The sequence below is a fragment of the Thalassophryne amazonica genome, chromosome 5, assembly GCF_902500255.1.
Source record: "Thalassophryne amazonica chromosome 5, fThaAma1.1, whole genome shotgun sequence".
In the NCBI taxonomy this organism is placed as follows: domain Eukaryota; kingdom Metazoa; phylum Chordata; class Actinopteri; order Batrachoidiformes; family Batrachoididae; genus Thalassophryne; species Thalassophryne amazonica.
In genome coordinates this window covers 10,509,706-10,527,108 of record NC_047107.1, presented here as the reverse complement: position 1 = coordinate 10,527,108, position 17,403 = coordinate 10,509,706, and the positions used below count along the sequence as shown (strand labels likewise).

Below are 17,403 nucleotides of genomic sequence, written 5' to 3'. Positions count from 1 at the left end.
TTCAAACTCTTTCTAAAACTGGGAACATTCTGCTCTGCAAACAAGCACACTAACCACTTGACCACCAACCCTGCCTAGCTTACACAGTATACAGATAAAAACTAAGACAAATGTTCCACAAATGCAATTCACTCTGGATCAGGACAATATAAGATGTGGTATATCCTCTTTAGAGCGTGCAATGCATTTTTGTCCTCTGCAAGGGACAAGAGTTTCATAGGTTTAATTATTCAGTCAGTACTTGATCCCTTCCACTGCAAAAATAAAAACATTACGTAAAAATTAAAAATATTTCTCTCAATGCTGTTTTCATTCAAGTCAATTATTTAATACAAATCAACAAAAACTGTGACACTTTTTATTTTTCTGGGTCTCAGGAAGATATGAAAGAATGTTTTTGGGTTTCTCTTATATTGTATTATTACACCTCATAGCATCAGTAGATTATAATTCTTTTGTTGAAGTATATACAGCTGAGAGTGCTGCTCTGGGTGATTTTTTTCAGATCCACTGACAGCTGAAAGAGCATCACATTTATTAGAACAGAAACCTCACCGTGAAAACAGAGCAGGTATTCTTCTTTCTGCATGCTGCTGGACACCTGCATGATGGCGATGGGGAAGCTGTGGGTCGAAGCAGCAAACACCATCGAAGCCAGAGACACGTCGTTTTTGTCTAAGAACTCTACATTGGACAAAACAGAAGCGACATTCAGTCCTGAGTCATATACTGATTGAAGTTTTACTGTTTGAAGTTATCCATTTAACATCCATTATCCATTTAGGAAGGAGGAGGAGCAGAGCATGATTTATAAGAGTGGGAAAAGGTGCACACATCGGAGCTTTATCAAATGCACAAGATGCTTTCTGAAAGAACATGGAGACTGCAGGGTGGTGGTCGCGGAGACAGGAGCTACACAACACTGGCAGTGGTTTTTAGGATGATTTTGCAGGTAAAACAGAGGAAGAGAGTGAGAGCTGAACACCAAGGGTCAAACAGTGGAAGCTGAAGCAAATACTGGACAATCCCTGTGTGACATCATCTATAGGTTTGTTTTATAAGTCCTGGAAAAGCCATTTTGAAGATAAAAAAAATGCTGCTCCTGGCACTGCCATATTGGCAGTGTTAATGCCAGCTACATTCCATTGAACCCAATAATGGGTAAAGAGACAACACGTGGATGGGACCTTACATGAATTGGGTGCACACTCAGAGTTAACAAACAAGCTAAATGCTAACAGGCTAACCTTGGTTCAGAAGGGTGTTTTATTAAAACAGATTTTTAGGGATTGGGTGGTGGATTTCATAACAGTTTGCTTGGGTGTGATTATTGAAAATGATGACTGTATGTATCAAATCAAATCAATTTTATTTATATAGCGCCAAATCACAACAAACGGTTGCCCCAAGGCGCTTTATATTGTAAGGCAAGGCCATACAATAATTATGTAAAACCCCAACGGTCAAAACGACCCCCTGTGAGCAAGCACTTGGCTACAGTGGGAAGGAAAAACTCCCTTTTAACAGGAAGAAACCTCCAGCAGAACCAGGCTCAGGGAGGGGCAGTCTTCTGCTGGGACTGGTTGGGGCTGAGGGAGAGAACCAGGAAAAAAGACATGCTGTGGAGGGGAGCAGAGATCAATCACTAATGATTAAATGCAGAGTGGTGCATACAGAGCAAAAAGAGAAAGAAACAGTGCATCATGGGAACCCCCCAGCAGTCTACGTCTATAGCAGCATAACTAAGGGATGGTTCAGGGTCACCTGATCCAGCCCTAACTATACGCTTTAGCAAAAAGGAAAGTTTTAAGCCTAATCTTAAAAGTAGAGAGGGTGTCTGTCTCCCTGATCTGAATTGGGAGCTGGTTCCACAGGAGAGGAGCCTGAAAGCTGAAGGCTCTGCCTCCCATTCTACTCTTACAAACCGTAGGAACTACAAGTAAGCCTGCAGTCTGAGAGCAAAGCGCTCTATTGGGGTGATATGGTACTATGAGGTCCCTAAGATAAGATGGGACCTGATTATTCAAAACCTTATAAGTAAGAAGAAGAATTTTAAATTCTATTCTAGAATTAACAGGAAGCCAATGAAGAGAGGCCAACACGGGTGAGATATGCTCTCTCCTTCTAGTCCCCGTTAGTACTCTAGCTGCAGCATTTTGAATTAACTGAAGGCTTTTCAGGGAACTTTTAGGACAACCTGATAATAATGAATTACAATAGTCCAGCCTAGAGGAAATAAATGCATGAATTAGTTTTTCAGCATCACTCTGAGACAAGACCTTTCTGATTTTAGAGATATTGCGTAAATGCAAAAAAGCAGTCCTACATATTTGTTTAATATGCGCTTTGAATGACATATCCTGATCAAAAATGACTCCAAGATTTCTCACAGTATTACTAGAGGTCAGGGTAATGCCATCCAGAGTAAGGATCTGGTTAGACACCATGTTTCTAAGATTTGTGGGGCCAAGTACAATAATTTCAGTTTTATCTGAGTTTTAAAAGCAGGAAATTAGAGGTCATCCATGTCTTTATGTCTGTAAGACAATTCTGCAGTTTAGCTAATTGGTGTGTGTCCTCTGGCTTCATGGATAGATAAAGCTGGGTATCATCTGCGTAACAATGAAAATTTAAGCAATGCCGTCTAATAATACTGCCTAAGGGAAACATGTATAAAGTGAATAAAATTGGTCCTAGCACAGAACCTTGTGGAACTCCATAATTAACCTTAGTCTGTGAAGAAGATTCCCCATTTACATGAACAAATTGTAATCTATTAGATAAATATGATTCAAACCACCGCAGCGCAGTGCCTTTAATACCTATGGCATGCTCTAATCTCTGTAATACAATTTTATGGTCAACAGTATCAAAAGCAGCACTGAGGTCTAACAGAACAAGCACAGAGATGAGTCCACTGTCTGAGGCCATAAGAAGATCATTTGTAACCATCACTAATACTGTTTCTGTACAATGATGAATTCTAAACCTGACTGAAACTCTTCAAATAGACATTCCTCTGCAGGATGATCAGTTAGCTGTTTTACAACTACCCTTTCAAGAATTTTTGATGAGAAAAGGAAGGTTGGAGATTGGCCTATAATTAGCTAAGATAGCTGGGTCAAGTGATGGCTTTTTAAGTAATGGTTTAATTACTGCCACCTTAAAGCCTGTGGTACATAGCCAACTAATAAAGATAGATTGATCATATTTAAGATCGAAGCATTAATTAATGGTAGGGCTTCCTTGAGCAGCCTGGTAGGAATGGGGTCTAATAGACATGTTGATGGTTTGGAGGAAGTAACTAATGAAAATAACTCAGACAGAACAACTGGAGAGAAAGAGTCTAACCAAATACTGGCATCACTGAAAGCAGCCAAAGATAACGATACGTCTTTGGGATGGTTATGAGTCATTTTTTCTCTAATAGTTAAAATTTTATTAGCAAAGAAAGTCATGAACTCATTACTAGTTAAAGTTAAAGGAATACTCGGCTCAATAGAGCTCTGACTCTTTGTCAGCCTGGCTACAGTGCTGAAAAGAAACCTGGGGTTGTTCTTATTTTCTTCAATTAGTGATGAGTAGTAAGACGTCCTAGCTTTACGGAGGGCTTTTTTTTATAAAGCAACAGACTCGTTTTCCAGGCTAAATGAAGATCTTCTAAATTAGTGAGATGCCATTTCCTCTCCAACTTACGGGTTATCTGCTTTAAGCTGCGAGTTTGTGAGTTATACCACGGAGTCAGGCACTTCTGATTTAAAGCTCTCTTTTTCAGAGGAGCTACAGCATCCAAAGTTGTCTTCAATGAGGATGTAAAACTACTGATGAGATACTCGATCTCACTGACAGAGTTTAGGTAGCTACTCTGCACTGTGTTGGTATGTGGCATTAGAGAACATAAAGAAGGAATCATTTCCTTAAACCTAGTTACAGCGCTATCTGAAAGACTTCTAGTGTAATGAAACTTATTCCCCACTGCTGTGTACTCTATCAGAGTAAATGTAAATGTTATTAAGAAATGATCAGACAGAAGGGAGTTTTCAGGGAATACTGTTAAGTCTTCAATTTCCATACCATAAGTCAGAACAAGATCTAAGATATGATTAAAGTGGTGGGTGGACTCATTTACATTTTGAGCAAAGCCAATTGAGTCTAATAATAGAGTAAATGCAGTGTTGAGGCTGTCATTCTCAGCATCTGTGTGGATGTTAAAATCGCCCACTATAATTATCTTATCTGAGCTAAGCACTAAGTCAGACAAAAGGTCTGAAAATTCACAGAGAAACTCACAGTAATGACCAGGTGGACGATAGATAATAACAAATAAAACTGTTTTTTGGGACTTCCAATTTGGATGGACAAGACTAAGAGTCAAGCTTTCAAATGAATTAAAGCTCTGTCTGGGTTTTGGATTAATTAATAAGCTGGAATGGAAGATTGCTGCTAATCCTCCGCCTCGGCCCATGCTACGAGCATTCTGGCAGTTAGTGTGACTCGGGGGTGTTGACTCATTGAAACTAACATATTCATCCTGCTGTAACCAGGTTTCTGTAAGGCAGAATAAATCAATATGTTGATCAATTATTATATCATTTACTAACAGGGACTTAGAAGAGAGAGACCTAATGTTTAATAGACCACATTTAACTGTTTTAGTCTGTGGTGCAGTTGAAGGTGCTATATTATTTTTTCTTTTTGAATTTTTATGCTTAAATAGATTTTTGCTGGTTATTGGTGGTCTGGGAGCAGGCACCGTCTCTACGGGGATGGGGTAATGAGGGGATGGCAGGGAGAGGTGTGTAAGACTACAACTCTGCTTCCTGGTCCCAACCCTGGATAGTCACGGTTTGGAGGATTTAAGAAAATTGGCCAGATTGCTAGAAATGAGAGCTGCTCCATCCAAAGTGGGATGGATGCCGTCTCTCCTAACAAGATCAGGTTTTCCCCAGAAGCTTTGCCAATTATCTATGAAGCCCACCTCATTTTTTGGACACCACTCAGACAGCCAGCAATTCAAGGAGAACATGCGGCTAAACATGTCACTCCCGGTCCGATTGGGGAGGGTCCCAGAGAAAACTACAGAGTCTGACATTGTTTTTGCAAAGTTACACACCGATTCAATGTTAATTTTAGTGACCTCCGATTGGCGTAACTGGGTGTCATTACTGCAGACGTGAATTACAATCTTACCAAATTTACGCTTAGCCTTAGCCAGCAGTTTCAAATTTCCTTCAGTGTCGCCTGCTCTGCCCCCCGGAAGACAACTGACTATGATTGCTGGTGTCGCTAACTTCACATTTCTCAAAACAGAGTCGCCAATAACCAGAGTTTGATCCTCGGCAGGTGTGTCGCCGAGTAGGGAAAAACGGTTAGAAATGTGAATGGGTTGGCGGTGTACATGGGGCTTCTGTTTAGGGCTATGCTTCCTCCTCACAGTCACCCAGTCGGCCTGCTTTCCTGGCTGCTCGGGATCTGCTGGAAGGAAACTAATGGCGGCTAAGCTACCTTGGTCTGCACCGACTACAGGGTCCTGGCTAGCTGTAGAATTTTCCACAGTGCGGAGCCGAGTCTCCAATTCGCCCAGCCTGGCCTCCAAAGCTACGAATAAGCTACACTTATTACAAGTACCATTACTGCTAAAAGAGGCTGAGGAATAACTAAACATTTCACACCCAGAGCAGAAAAGTGCGGGAGAGACAGGAGAAGCCACCATGCTAAATCGGCTAAGAGCTAGTAGCTGCGCTAAGCTAGCGGATTCCTAAAAACACACAAAGTGAATAATGTGTAAATAATTTAGAGGTGATTCAGCAGAGGGAGTGCTTTAGTTAAGGCACGTGAAGATTACACTGTGAAACAAATCGTTATCTAGTTAACTAGATCAATCTAACTGCGCAGATTAAACAGCTAACAGATACAGCAAAACACCGCTGTGCTCCGGAACAGGAAGTGATACAATACCGCAGTGAGAGCCAACCACCAGTAGAGGCAAGCCATAATTTTAGCCAAGTGAGTGTACACATGTATGAGTGTACATTGGGTGTCACTATGCATTGCACAGGTGTTCCTTTGGTATATCGAACAGGAAGCATACTGTTGTGGTTAGGTGTTGACCCCAGAAGGACAAAAGGTTTTGACCACTTTACTGTGAAGGAACAACTGTCACACTGTTATTTTCTGGATTTTAAGCATTTATGATTGTAATAAATTATTACCTAGTCCTAGTCCTCCAGCACCATGGTTCCTCAGTGCGTCCTTCTGGCCATTACTGATCATCCACATTTGTCTTATCCTGGGTAAAGCACCCAGCAGTAAAGAAGTCCACCCAGAAGTCCAGTGTTTGAGACTGACTACTGTTTTTGAGGAGGATGCGGGGGAGAGTCCTCAAGCCTCAACTTCAGCACCTCGTTCATCTTCTCCTCGATGTCTAGCCTCTTGCTTCATCTCCTTCATCATCTGCTTCATTGTACAAAAAAAGCCTGTTACTTTCTGTTTAACCCATCACTGCTCTCTGCATTTTGGGTCCAATCAGTCAGTTCCTTGGTCACCCATAACATAAACTTTCCAGCAAAGGAATACAATCCAGGATACTGGAAGCCAACACAACCTATAAACAGTACAAATGGACCACTACCACCATCATCTAATGATCCGCTATTTCCTGATGTGTGCAAAAAGGACACTGAATGATGCTATAAGGCTACAGGCTCCATGAGCAACAGCAAACTGAGTTGTCAAAGGGAGTCCCATCACCTAATGACTCATTATGACTGGATGCATGGAGAAAAGAAACAGGGTCCCCTCCAGAAGGCATTTATTAAGGCCTCTGAACAAGGAGTGGAGGAAATGGCAAACTGTTAGTACTATCTGGAACAGTTTACAAGAAGATAGCCACAAGAATTAGTGCACAGCTGCCAGCACATGGCTCCAGAGCGAGGCTATACAGCGACAAAGTATCTCTTGCAGGATCACTTTGGAAATCCATACAAAATTGCAGGTGCCCATATGGAAAGGGCTCTGGCATGGCAAACGATAAAATCTGAGCACGTTAAATCAGTTCAAGACTGCTCCTTATTCCTGCATGGTTGCTGTAACGCAGGGGTCACCAACCTTGTTGCTGGATGGCACCTGCCTGCATGTTTTCTAACTCTCCCTGTTCCACTCCCAGACAATTAACTCTATCAGGTGTGCTCAGCCAGTCAACAGCTGGAAGACACCACTACCACCACAAAAAAACAAACAAAAAAAAAAACAGGTATGACTTGAATAGGTTAACATGGAAAACATACAGGGCAGGGGCTGTCCAGGAACAGGGTTGGTGACCCCTGCTTTGTGACTTCATCATCAGCCATTCACAAATACTGACCATTATGAGCCGTTATTCAAATCTGTATCTCAGGGATCACCAACCTTGAGGCAACTTTGTTGTGATTTGGTGCTATATAAATGAAAATAAATTGAATTTAACTGAAATTGGCATATGAGTTGGAATTGCAAGCAACATTAGATGTGTAAAGTCTTTGGTCAAACTCAGTCTACTGTGCTTCATATCTGCTCAAAAAACTCTGGTCATACAGGGATCAACTATCCATTCCACCCATAAAGGTTAAATCAGTAAAGGGGAATCGGGTTATAAATACATATGCCTTCTTGAATGCCGGTAGCACAGGTACTTCTTCTCAGAACAGCTCTGTTGAAACTTTTAAAGTGAAGCTCAAGACCCATTCGTATAGGCGGGTTTTTAGCTAGTTTTATTTTTCTGTTGTTTTTAAATTTCTGTGTTCTTGTGTCTTATGTGAAGCACTTTGTGATTTTCATTTGAAAAAGTGTTATATAAATAAACTTTGCTTACTTATTTACTTACTTACTTAATGCAGATGTTGAATATTACAGGCAAAAGACCCAACTTCCTGTTGTGTACTATGGGGCAAGAAAAGAATGTTCCAGCTTATTTCTTGACTGGTTTACAGATAACCGGTCTGGACAGCAACAATTTTCACATCCTTCTGGAGGTTCTTACACAGAAGGAAATGGCACACTGTAGATAACATGGTAACATCTGAAGACTTGAATAAATGTCTATATCTGTCAATAGTGAACATCCAAAGCAATGGCATATGCCATTAGGACAATGCACAATCACACAAACAGTGTGTTCGACCAAACCCGCCCACCTAGAGAATTTGGATGGGCCTGTTCGTGTTGAAAACATATCGGCCTACTGTCACCAAGGTAATTCTGTGGAGACGAATTATCTCCCAGAGAGTAAAGCAGACAGTGACTACTGCAGCCGTGAAGGTCTCTGTCCAGAAGCAGAAGAAGTTGGTAGAGAACCAGTGTAATGAGGTTGAAGAGGAAATGTTGGAACCACATCCAGGTGACGAACTTCCTGTTGAATACTAGAAAAATATGAATACGTTTGTGTTCTTCGTGTGGCTCAGCAAACTAATGCAAAAATACCGACTATTGATGCTACAGGTGCTGAAACACCCAATCTGCTTCAATGGAGCAATCAAAGTACAGACTGTGCCAGCCTGGGTGATGTCATGGAAAATGCACACCCAAACACTACTGATGACTATGTAACAGTTCCAGTGGCTGAATACCATAATGCCACGTTTGTTTGTTCTGTGCTTTCAGATGCCACAAATGTTGCTGCTGGTTGTAATGTTGGACATCTTGTGGAAAAGTCCTCTCCCAAGATTTGCTGCTCGTTTGTCAAGATCAGCAAAATACCAACACAGTACAAAAGGTGTCTGCTGGCATGATGACCATTACCTCTGATGTTTGTGCAGATGGTAGCTATGGTAATAGTATGCAAACACGTCATCTGCATATATCTTGGATTTGAGCACAGGAGACATTGTTTTGGTTATGGATTCTTTAGCCCCTTGGGGTTCCTGGCCATTGGGCAAAGTTCTTGAGGTCTTTCTAGACAAAAAGGGTCATGTACGTTCCGTAAAATTACAAATTAAATCCTGTATAATTTAAAGGCCTGTAACAAAGCTATGTTTGGTGCATGGTGTAAAACTATCTCGTCTATCAAGTCTGCCAAGGTCATATTTAGGATTATTGCAACAATTTGGTGCATTGTTGTATTTTATTTGAATTGTTATGACTGTTTACCATTAATAATTGTGGTCAGTGTGTAGCAGCCAAATACGTTGCTACAGGTCTCTTTTTTTTGGTACATTGGGTGCTGCTATACATTGCACAGGTGTTCTGCTGGTATACAAGGCAGGAAGCATGCTTTTGTGGTTAGGTGGTGATCCGGGAAGGGCAAAAGGTTTGGACAGCTTTACTGTGAAGGAAGAACTGCCATGCCATGTTGTTGTTTTATGGTTTTAAGCCTTTATTATTCTAATGAGGAAGTTTGGAGTGGCAGAGAATTATGTGAGGGTAGTGCATGAGATGTACAAGAATAGCGTGACAGCAGTGAGATGTGGAGTAGGAATGACATTCATTCAAGGTGGAGGTGGGATTACACCAAGGATCAGCTCTGAGTCCTTTCTTGTTCGCAATGATGGTAGGTTGAGGGATAAGATTAGATCGGACTCTCCATGGACTATGATGTTTGAAGATGACAATGTGATCTGTAGTAAGGGTAGAGACCAGGTTGAGTCTAGCCAGGAGATGTGGAGATATGCTCTGGAGAGAAAGGGAATGAAAGTCAGTAGGAGCAGGAATGAGTACAGGTGTGTGAATGAGAGGGAGCCCAGTGGAATAGTGCAGTTACAAGGAGTAGAAGTGATGAAAAATGTTGGAGTCGGCCATGTGTCTCGGACACTCGAGTGAAGAGAGGGGCAGAGCTGTCAACCGATCACCACCTGGTGGTGAGTTGGATCCGCTGGGAGGGGAGGAAGCTGGTCAGACCTGGCAACCAAAACGTACCATGAGGGTCTGCTGGGAACGACTGGTGGAACCCTCTGTCAGGGAGGTCTTCAACTCCCACCTCAGGGAGAGCTTCTCCCAGATCCCGGGGGAGGTTGGAGACATGGAGTTCGAGTGGACCATGTTCTCCACCTCCATTGTTGATGCGGCCGCTCGTAGCTGTGGTCACAAGGTCTCTGGTGCCTGTCGCGGTGGCAATCCCCGAACCCAGTGGTGGACGCCGGAAGTAAGGGATGCCGTCAAGCTGAAGAAGGAGTCCTACTTGTCCTTGTTGGTAGGTGGGACCCCGGAGGCAGCTGACAGGTACCGGCAGGCCAAGCGTGCCACAGCCAGTGCGGTCGCAGAGGCAAAAACTCGGGTCTGGGAGGAGTTCGGGGAGGCCATGGAGGAGGACTATCGGTCCGCCTCGAAGAGATTCTGGCAAACCGTCCGACGCCTCGGGAGGCGGAAGCAGCTCTCCACCAGCACTGTAAACAGTGCGGGTAGGGAGCTGTTGACCCTGACTGGTGATGTTGTCGGGCGGTGGAAGGAATACTAAGAGGATCTCCTCAATCCCATCATCACGTCTTCCGAAGAGGACGCAGAGACTGGAGACTCAGAGGCGGACTCATCCATTAGCCAGGCCAAAGTCACTGAGGTGGTTAGAAAGCTCCTCGGTGGCATGGCTCCTGGGGTGGATGAAATCCATCCTGAGTACCTTAAGTCTCTGGATGTTGTGGGACTGTCTTGGCTGACACGCCTCTGCAACACTGCATGGCAATCGGGGACAGTGCCTCTGTATTGGCAGACTGGGGTGGTGGTCCCTCTGTTTAAGAAGGGGGACCAGAGGGTGTGTTCCAACTATAGGGGTATCACACTCCTCAGCCTCCCCGGTAAGGTCTATTCCAGAGTACTGGAGAGGAGAATTTGACCGATGGTCGAACCTCGGATTCAGGAGGAGCAGTGTGGTTTTTGTCCTGGTCGCGGCATACTGGACCAGCTCTACATGCTCCATCGGGTGCTTGAGGGTTCATGGGAGTTCGCCCAACCAGTCCACATGTGTTTTGTGGATCTGGAGAAGGTGTTCGACCATGTCCCTCGGGGCACCCTGTGGGGGATGCTCCAGGAGTACGGGGTCCGGGGTCCATTGATAAGGGCTATCCGGTCCCTGTACGACTGCAGCAGGAGCTTGGTTCGCATTGCCCGTAATAAGTCAAACCTGTTTCCAGTGCACGTTGGCCTCTGCCAGGGCTGCCCTTTGTCACTGGTTCTGTTCATTATTTTTATGGACAGAATTTCTAGGTGCAGCCAAGGTGTAGAGGGGGTCTGGTTTGGGAACCACAGAATCTCATCTCTGGTGTTTGCGGACGATGTGGTTCTGTTGGCTTTGTCAAATCAGGACCTTCAGCGTGCACTGGGGCGGTTTGCAGCCGAGTGTGAAGCATCCAGGATGAAAATCAGCACCTCCAAATCCGAGGCCATGGTTCTCGACTGGAAAAAGGTGCTTTGCCCTCTTCAGGTTGGTGGAGTGTCCTTGCCTCAAGTGGAGGAGTTTAAGTATCTCGGGGTCTTGTTCATGAGTGAGGGACAGATGGAGCGTGAGATCGATAGACGGGTCGGTGCAGCATCTGCAGTGATGCGGTCTCTGTATCGGACCGTCATGGTGAAGAGAGAGCTGAGTAGGGGAGCAAAGCTCTCGATTTACCGATCAATCTATGTTCCGATCCTCACCTATGGTCATGAGATTTGGCGAGTACAAGCGGCTGAGATGAGTTTCCTCCGCAGGGTGGCTGGGCACTCCCTTAGAGATAGGGTGAGGAGCTCAGTCACTCTGGAGGAGCTCGGAGTTGAGCCGCTGTTCCTCTACGTCGAAAGGAGTTAGTTGAGGTGGCTCGGGCATCTTTTCCGGATGCCCCCTGGACGCCTCGCTGGAGAGGTGTTCCGGGCACGTCTCATTGGGAGGAGGCCCGGGGAAGACCCAGGACATGCTGGAGGGATTACATCTCTTGGCTGGCTTGGGAACGCCTTGGGGTTACGCCGGAGGAGCTGGCAGAGGTGTGTGTGGATCGGGTGGTCTGGGCAGCTTTGCTTGAGCTGCTGCCCCCGCGACCCGACTCCGGATAAAGCGGAAGAAAATGGATGGATGGATGGATGGATAGTACCGGCCCGGGCTTTACGTTCTCAGGGTGCAGGACTACTTTGTGTCCCTAAGGTGAATAATAAGTCTGCGGGTCACAGAGCTTTCTCTTATTGTGCCCCTGTTCCGTGGAATGATCTCCCTTGCGTCAATAAAACAGTCAGATTCTGTGGAGACTTTCAAGTCCACACTTAAGACGCACTTATTTTCCCTTTCATATGGCTAGCATACTGGCATAGTATGTTACTATGCGTTTTACTCTTTTAAATTCATTTTATTAGGAAACAGAGTGGGCTGCGGCCTCAACTTTACGTAAATTCTGGGTCTTTTCGTGAAGTTTAGGGCTAGTGGCCGGCGATCACCTTATTATTTCTCTGTTTTTCTTGTTGTTTAATGCTGGCAAATTATACAGTATTTGTTGTCTTTCTGATGCCTGATTCTGTTTTTTTTTCTCTGTTTAAGGTGCAGCTCCATCCAGAGATGGGAGTTGTATTCGTGTTGGTGATCCTCCTGTCCTGTGCACCAATAGCATTTCTTGTATATTTGTCTGTGAATTGTTCTGTGAATTGTTCTGTAATTTATGTGTGTAGCATGGCCCAAGCAGACGGTCACCCCTTTGAGTCTGGTCTGCTTGAGGTTTCTTCCTCAGAGGGAGGTTTTCCTTACCACTGTTGCTCTGGGGATTGGTAAGGTTAGACCTTACCTGTGTGAAGCGCTTTGAGGCAACTCTGTTGTGATTTGGCACTATATAAATGAAAATAAACTGAAATTGAAATAAATTGAAAGGTCTTAAACAAGCTATGTCCATCATAAATTCTGCTTAAATCAGAATTGTTGTTGTTGTTGTTGGCAGTTTCCTCGTTTGCGAGGATAGTGGGAAGGCTTTTTTTTTTTTTTTTTAAGTTTATTTTCTACAAGCCCTCTGGTGGCTGAAAAGTCTGATGCGGGATACACAAGACCTGTTACACTTGGGGCAAATGAACACTTGAGTAGGCTGGGCTTGTGCTGCTGCCCGCTCTTTCTGTCTTTGATGCTTCTGGTGTGAGGCATCACTTCTTTCTGCCTCAAACTTCAGGCTGGCGGATTTGATGCTGGAACGCCAGCTGAGTCTATCTGTAGCTAGATGCTGCCATGACTGATGCTGAATGCCTGCAAGGGAGAGCTGTTTCTTCAGCTGGTCCTTATAGCACTTTTTGGGGGCCCCTTGGTTTTGTCTCCCTTCCTTGAGCTCGCGAAAGAGAATTAATTTCGGCATGCATGTATCATCCATCCTGGCTATGTGACCTGCCCAACGAAGCTGTTGTTTGAGTATAATAGACTCCATGCTGGGCAATTTGACTCTGGTAAGGATGTCCTCATTTGAGACGTAGTCCTGCCACTTGATCCCGAAGATGTTTCGGAGACAACGCTGATGAAAGCGTTCCAGTAATCTGATCTGCTGGCGATACAGAACCCAGGTTTCAGCTCCATACAGGAGGGTAGGGACCACAATGGCTCTGTAGACCTGCACTTTTGTGGAAAGGCGCAGTGCATGATTCTGCCAGACTTTCTTAGCGAGTCAACCAAAAGAACTGCTGGCCTTGGCAAGGCGACTGTCTAGGTCCTTGGCAACAGATGCGTCATTTGAGATAACACTACCGAGATATGTGAAGTGCTCTACTGCATTCAGGCTGGTACCCTCGATGTTGATTTGGGGTGGGGTATATGCTGTATGGGGGACCGGTTGATATAGCACTTCTGTCTTTCTCAGGCTGATGGTGAGGCCGAAGGCTCTTGCTGCTTCAGCAAAACAGTTGACAATGTGCTGCAAGGCTTGCTCTGTATGGGTGACGAGAGCGCAGTCATCTGCGAAGAGCAGCTCCATGATTAGCTATTCTGTGATCTTAGTGTGGGACAGAAGGCGTCGCAAGTTAAACAGACTTCCGTCAGTTCTGAAGCAGATATAGATGCCGTCTGTCAAGTCTTCTTTGGCCTCACGAAGCATCATGCTGAAGAAGATGGAGAACAGAGTGGGCGCGAGGATGCAACCTTGTTTGACGCCATTTGAGATGGGGAAGCTGCCGGACAGAGTCCCATTGTACTTCACTTGTCCCATCTGGCCTTCATGCAGCTGGCGGATGATGGTGAGGAGCTTTGGAGGGCAACCAAGGCGTGCAAGAATCTTCCACAAACCCTCACGACTGACCATGTCAAAAGCCTTGGTTAGGTCTATGAAGGCTGCATAAAGGGCCATGTTCTGTTCTCTGCACTTCTCTTGGATCTGTCTCAGGATGAAGATCATGTCGGTGGTTCCCCTGTTGGCCCGAAATCCACACTGACTCTCTGGAGTATTTTCATGCGCTATGGTAGGGGTAAGCCTATTGAGCAGCACTCGAGCCAAAATCTTACCTGCTATTGAGAGGAGAGTGATGCCCCGGTAATTAGAACAGTCAGACTTGTCGCCCTTGTTCTTGTACAGGGAGACAATGACCGCATCCCGAAGGCCATGTGGAACCATTCCCTTTTCCCAGCAACTGGAGAAGAGAATCTGAAGCTTGTCGAGGACTGCCTCACCTCCATTTTGGTACACCTCTGCTGAGATGCCATCTATGCCAGGAGACTTCCCTGGATTCAGCTGCGTGGTGGCCTTTTGGATCTCTTCAAGTGTTGGGGGGTCATGAAGTTCCCATTTCACCTCCACCTGGGGAATCTTCTCGATTGATGACTCTTGCACAGTGCGCTTGTCACTGAAGAGGTTTTCAAAGTGTTCTGACCAATGCTGCATAATGGTTTCCTTGTCCATCAGAAGGGTGGAGCCGTTTGAGGAGCGCTGGGGTGCTTGCAGTTGATGTGCTGGCCCATGGATGGTCTTAAGGGCTTTATAAAAGGAGCGCATGTCTCCGGCATCAGCATGTTGTTGTGTCTTCTCCGCAAAAGCTAGCCACCAGTCGTTCTGCAGTATGCGGAGCTTGATTTGCAGTGTGGAGCAGGCATTTCTGTAAGCTGTCTTGTCAGAGTGGTCATCAGGTTTAGCTAAAAGAGTCTTGTGGCATGCACGTTTATTTTCTAGTAGTTCCTGGATCTGTGCATCAGACTCATCAAACCAGTCTTTATTTTTCCTGGCTGAGAAGCCCACTACTTCTGCTGCCGTCTCCTGAAGGATGGTCTTTAATCTCATCCACTGTTGTTCAGGGATGTCAGGCAGGCCTTCTTCTCCACCCAGTCTCTCCACTAGTTTGGCCTGGAACTCCTTTTTTGTGTCCATGTCTTGCAGCTTGTGGACTTGTAGCTTCTTAAACTGTGGGCCTTTCTTCTTAGGAGGGGGCTTGAAAGTGAAAGCAATCTTGGAACGGACCAAGCGATGATCCATATAGCAATCCGCGCTAGGCATCACCCTCGTATGTAGTACGTCTTTTCTATCACGCTGTCGTGTCAGAACGTAGTCCAGAAGGTGCCAGTGTTTGGAGCGTGGGTGTCTCCAGGTTGCTTTGAATCTCTCTTTCTGTTGGAACAGGCTGTTGGTGATCGTCAAGTCATGTGCAGAGCAGAACTCCAGCAGCAGGCAGCCATTGTCGTTACAATTGCCTATGCCATGTTTCCCTAGCACATCCTTCCATACATCGGAGTCGCGGCCCACTATGGCGTTGAAATCTCCCATGATGAGGAGCTTGTCCTGGGTGTCGACGTGCTGTAGAAGGTTGTGCAGATCGCTATAGAAAGCCTCCTTAACTCCGATGTCGGCCTGCATGGTTGGGGCATACACACTAACAATAGTGGCAAAATCCTTGTTGTTGATGGGGAGCCGGAGTGACGTGAGTCGGTCAGAATGTCCAACTGGCAAACTGTGTAACCTATGTGCTATGGCGCTCTTAATCATGAACCCGACCCCTGAGAGTCGACGATCTTCTATAGCCTTCCCTGACCAGAACAGTGTGTAGCCTGTGCCTTCCTCGGTGAGTGACCCTTGGTCTTCAAAGCGCACCTCGCTGAGTGCAGCAATGTCTATGTCAAGCCTTGCTAGCTCTTTGGCGACTAAGGCTGAGCGTCTTCGAGGACGATCGCTATTGTCTGAGTCCATCATTGTGCGTACATTCCAGCATGCAATTTTCAGGTTCTTTGTTTTTCTTTTCGCACCGCGTGTAGTGATGCCCGTTGGCAGCGGTGAGCCAAATGGGTCTAGTGAGACAAGCCATGTTTAGACCACCTTTTCTAGGTCTGTTTCCATGTGGAGCAAGCAGGGCTATCCCTTAACAGGGCTGCTTGGTCACCCAGGACCCTGCCGGATGATGCTGTTGTCTCGGGTCAGCAATCAAACAACCATAGTTCCTGAGCCGCCTGCATGCAGGATCGAGACTGCAGCTCCCAGTGCCATCATGCACCTGCTGTTTTTGCCTCTTCCCATCGCTGCAGGGCTTTCCTTCCTGCCTACGCTCGTTGCTTAAAGTGGGGATCAGCTCACGCACACCAATTCCACTCTTTAGGCAAGGTGGCACTCCACAGTGGCACAGACAAGCTGAGACGGCTGTGGCGACCACCAGGCTGTAGGTTTTACATCAGAGTGACCTTCTCCTAGCCTCTGGCTAAAGAACCTTCCTCGGAGGCACGGGGGCAGTAACCCAGGCTGGGGGTTTAACATCAGGGTTTTCCTTCCCCTAGGTGGACCGCCTTAACAGGGCTAATGAGTCCCATCTACCCACTGCTATAACCCAGTCAGCTGGGAGGCTCGTGATGGCGGGAGCGCCTAGATCCCGTATAGGTCATGGACCTACCACTGCCATACTTGAATAAACAATATCTGTGTTGTAAAACAACAACAAAAACACAAAGCCAACCTAATCAAAACCAAAGTGAGTGCAGCTCCAGGAAAACCTACCTGAAACAATCTAAAACTGACTGAAAATAAATCTGACTGAATCTAAACTAAAATCTAAAATCTAAATCTAAATCAGAACTACACCTTTTGAAACATTCAGAATTGTTGGACTTTTGAGACATTAACTCACACATCTAGTGTGAAGGCACTTCAAAGTCTGTGAGTCTGTTACAGAGGACATTGGGATGCGGCCAGAGTCTGCACCAACACCTATGCCTCATTTCAGTTTTTCTGTATTCTGATTCACCATCTGGTGGATTCACACCTCATCAATTGTTTATTTTACAACTGCAACTCATATGGGTTGCCTGAGTCATCCAATAATGGATTTGAAACAGAACTGATTACATTTGTTGGTTATGAAATCACAGTTTTATTGCTCTTGTGTCCTCACCCTCGAGCACAAACTGTTTCATCTCAATCTCGTAGAATTTGTTGGTCCCAATGATGATGCTGTAGCTGGTCAGATGTATGCAACTGCATGGCTCCAGAGTTTCAATCTCCTGAGTGATGAAAGATGGAGAGATAAGAAAAGACAGTTTGACTT

General features: G+C 45.3%; 1 protein-coding gene across 3 annotated transcripts in view; it reads right to left on the bottom strand.

Moving 5' to 3' along the window:
- Positions 1–17,403, bottom strand: part of LOC117510099 (citron Rho-interacting kinase) — a 582,117-nt gene that overhangs the window by 70,687 nt on the left and 494,027 nt on the right. For all 3 annotated transcript variants that reach the window (XM_034169719.1, XM_034169717.1, XM_034169718.1), the window contains 2 exons: positions 17,251–17,359; positions 556–684 (listed from right to left, as the gene is read on the bottom strand). In XM_034169719.1, the coding sequence (XP_034025610.1) occupies positions 556–684; positions 17,251–17,359 (238 nt within the window). The remainder of the gene's footprint in view (positions 1–555; positions 685–17,250; positions 17,360–17,403) is intronic.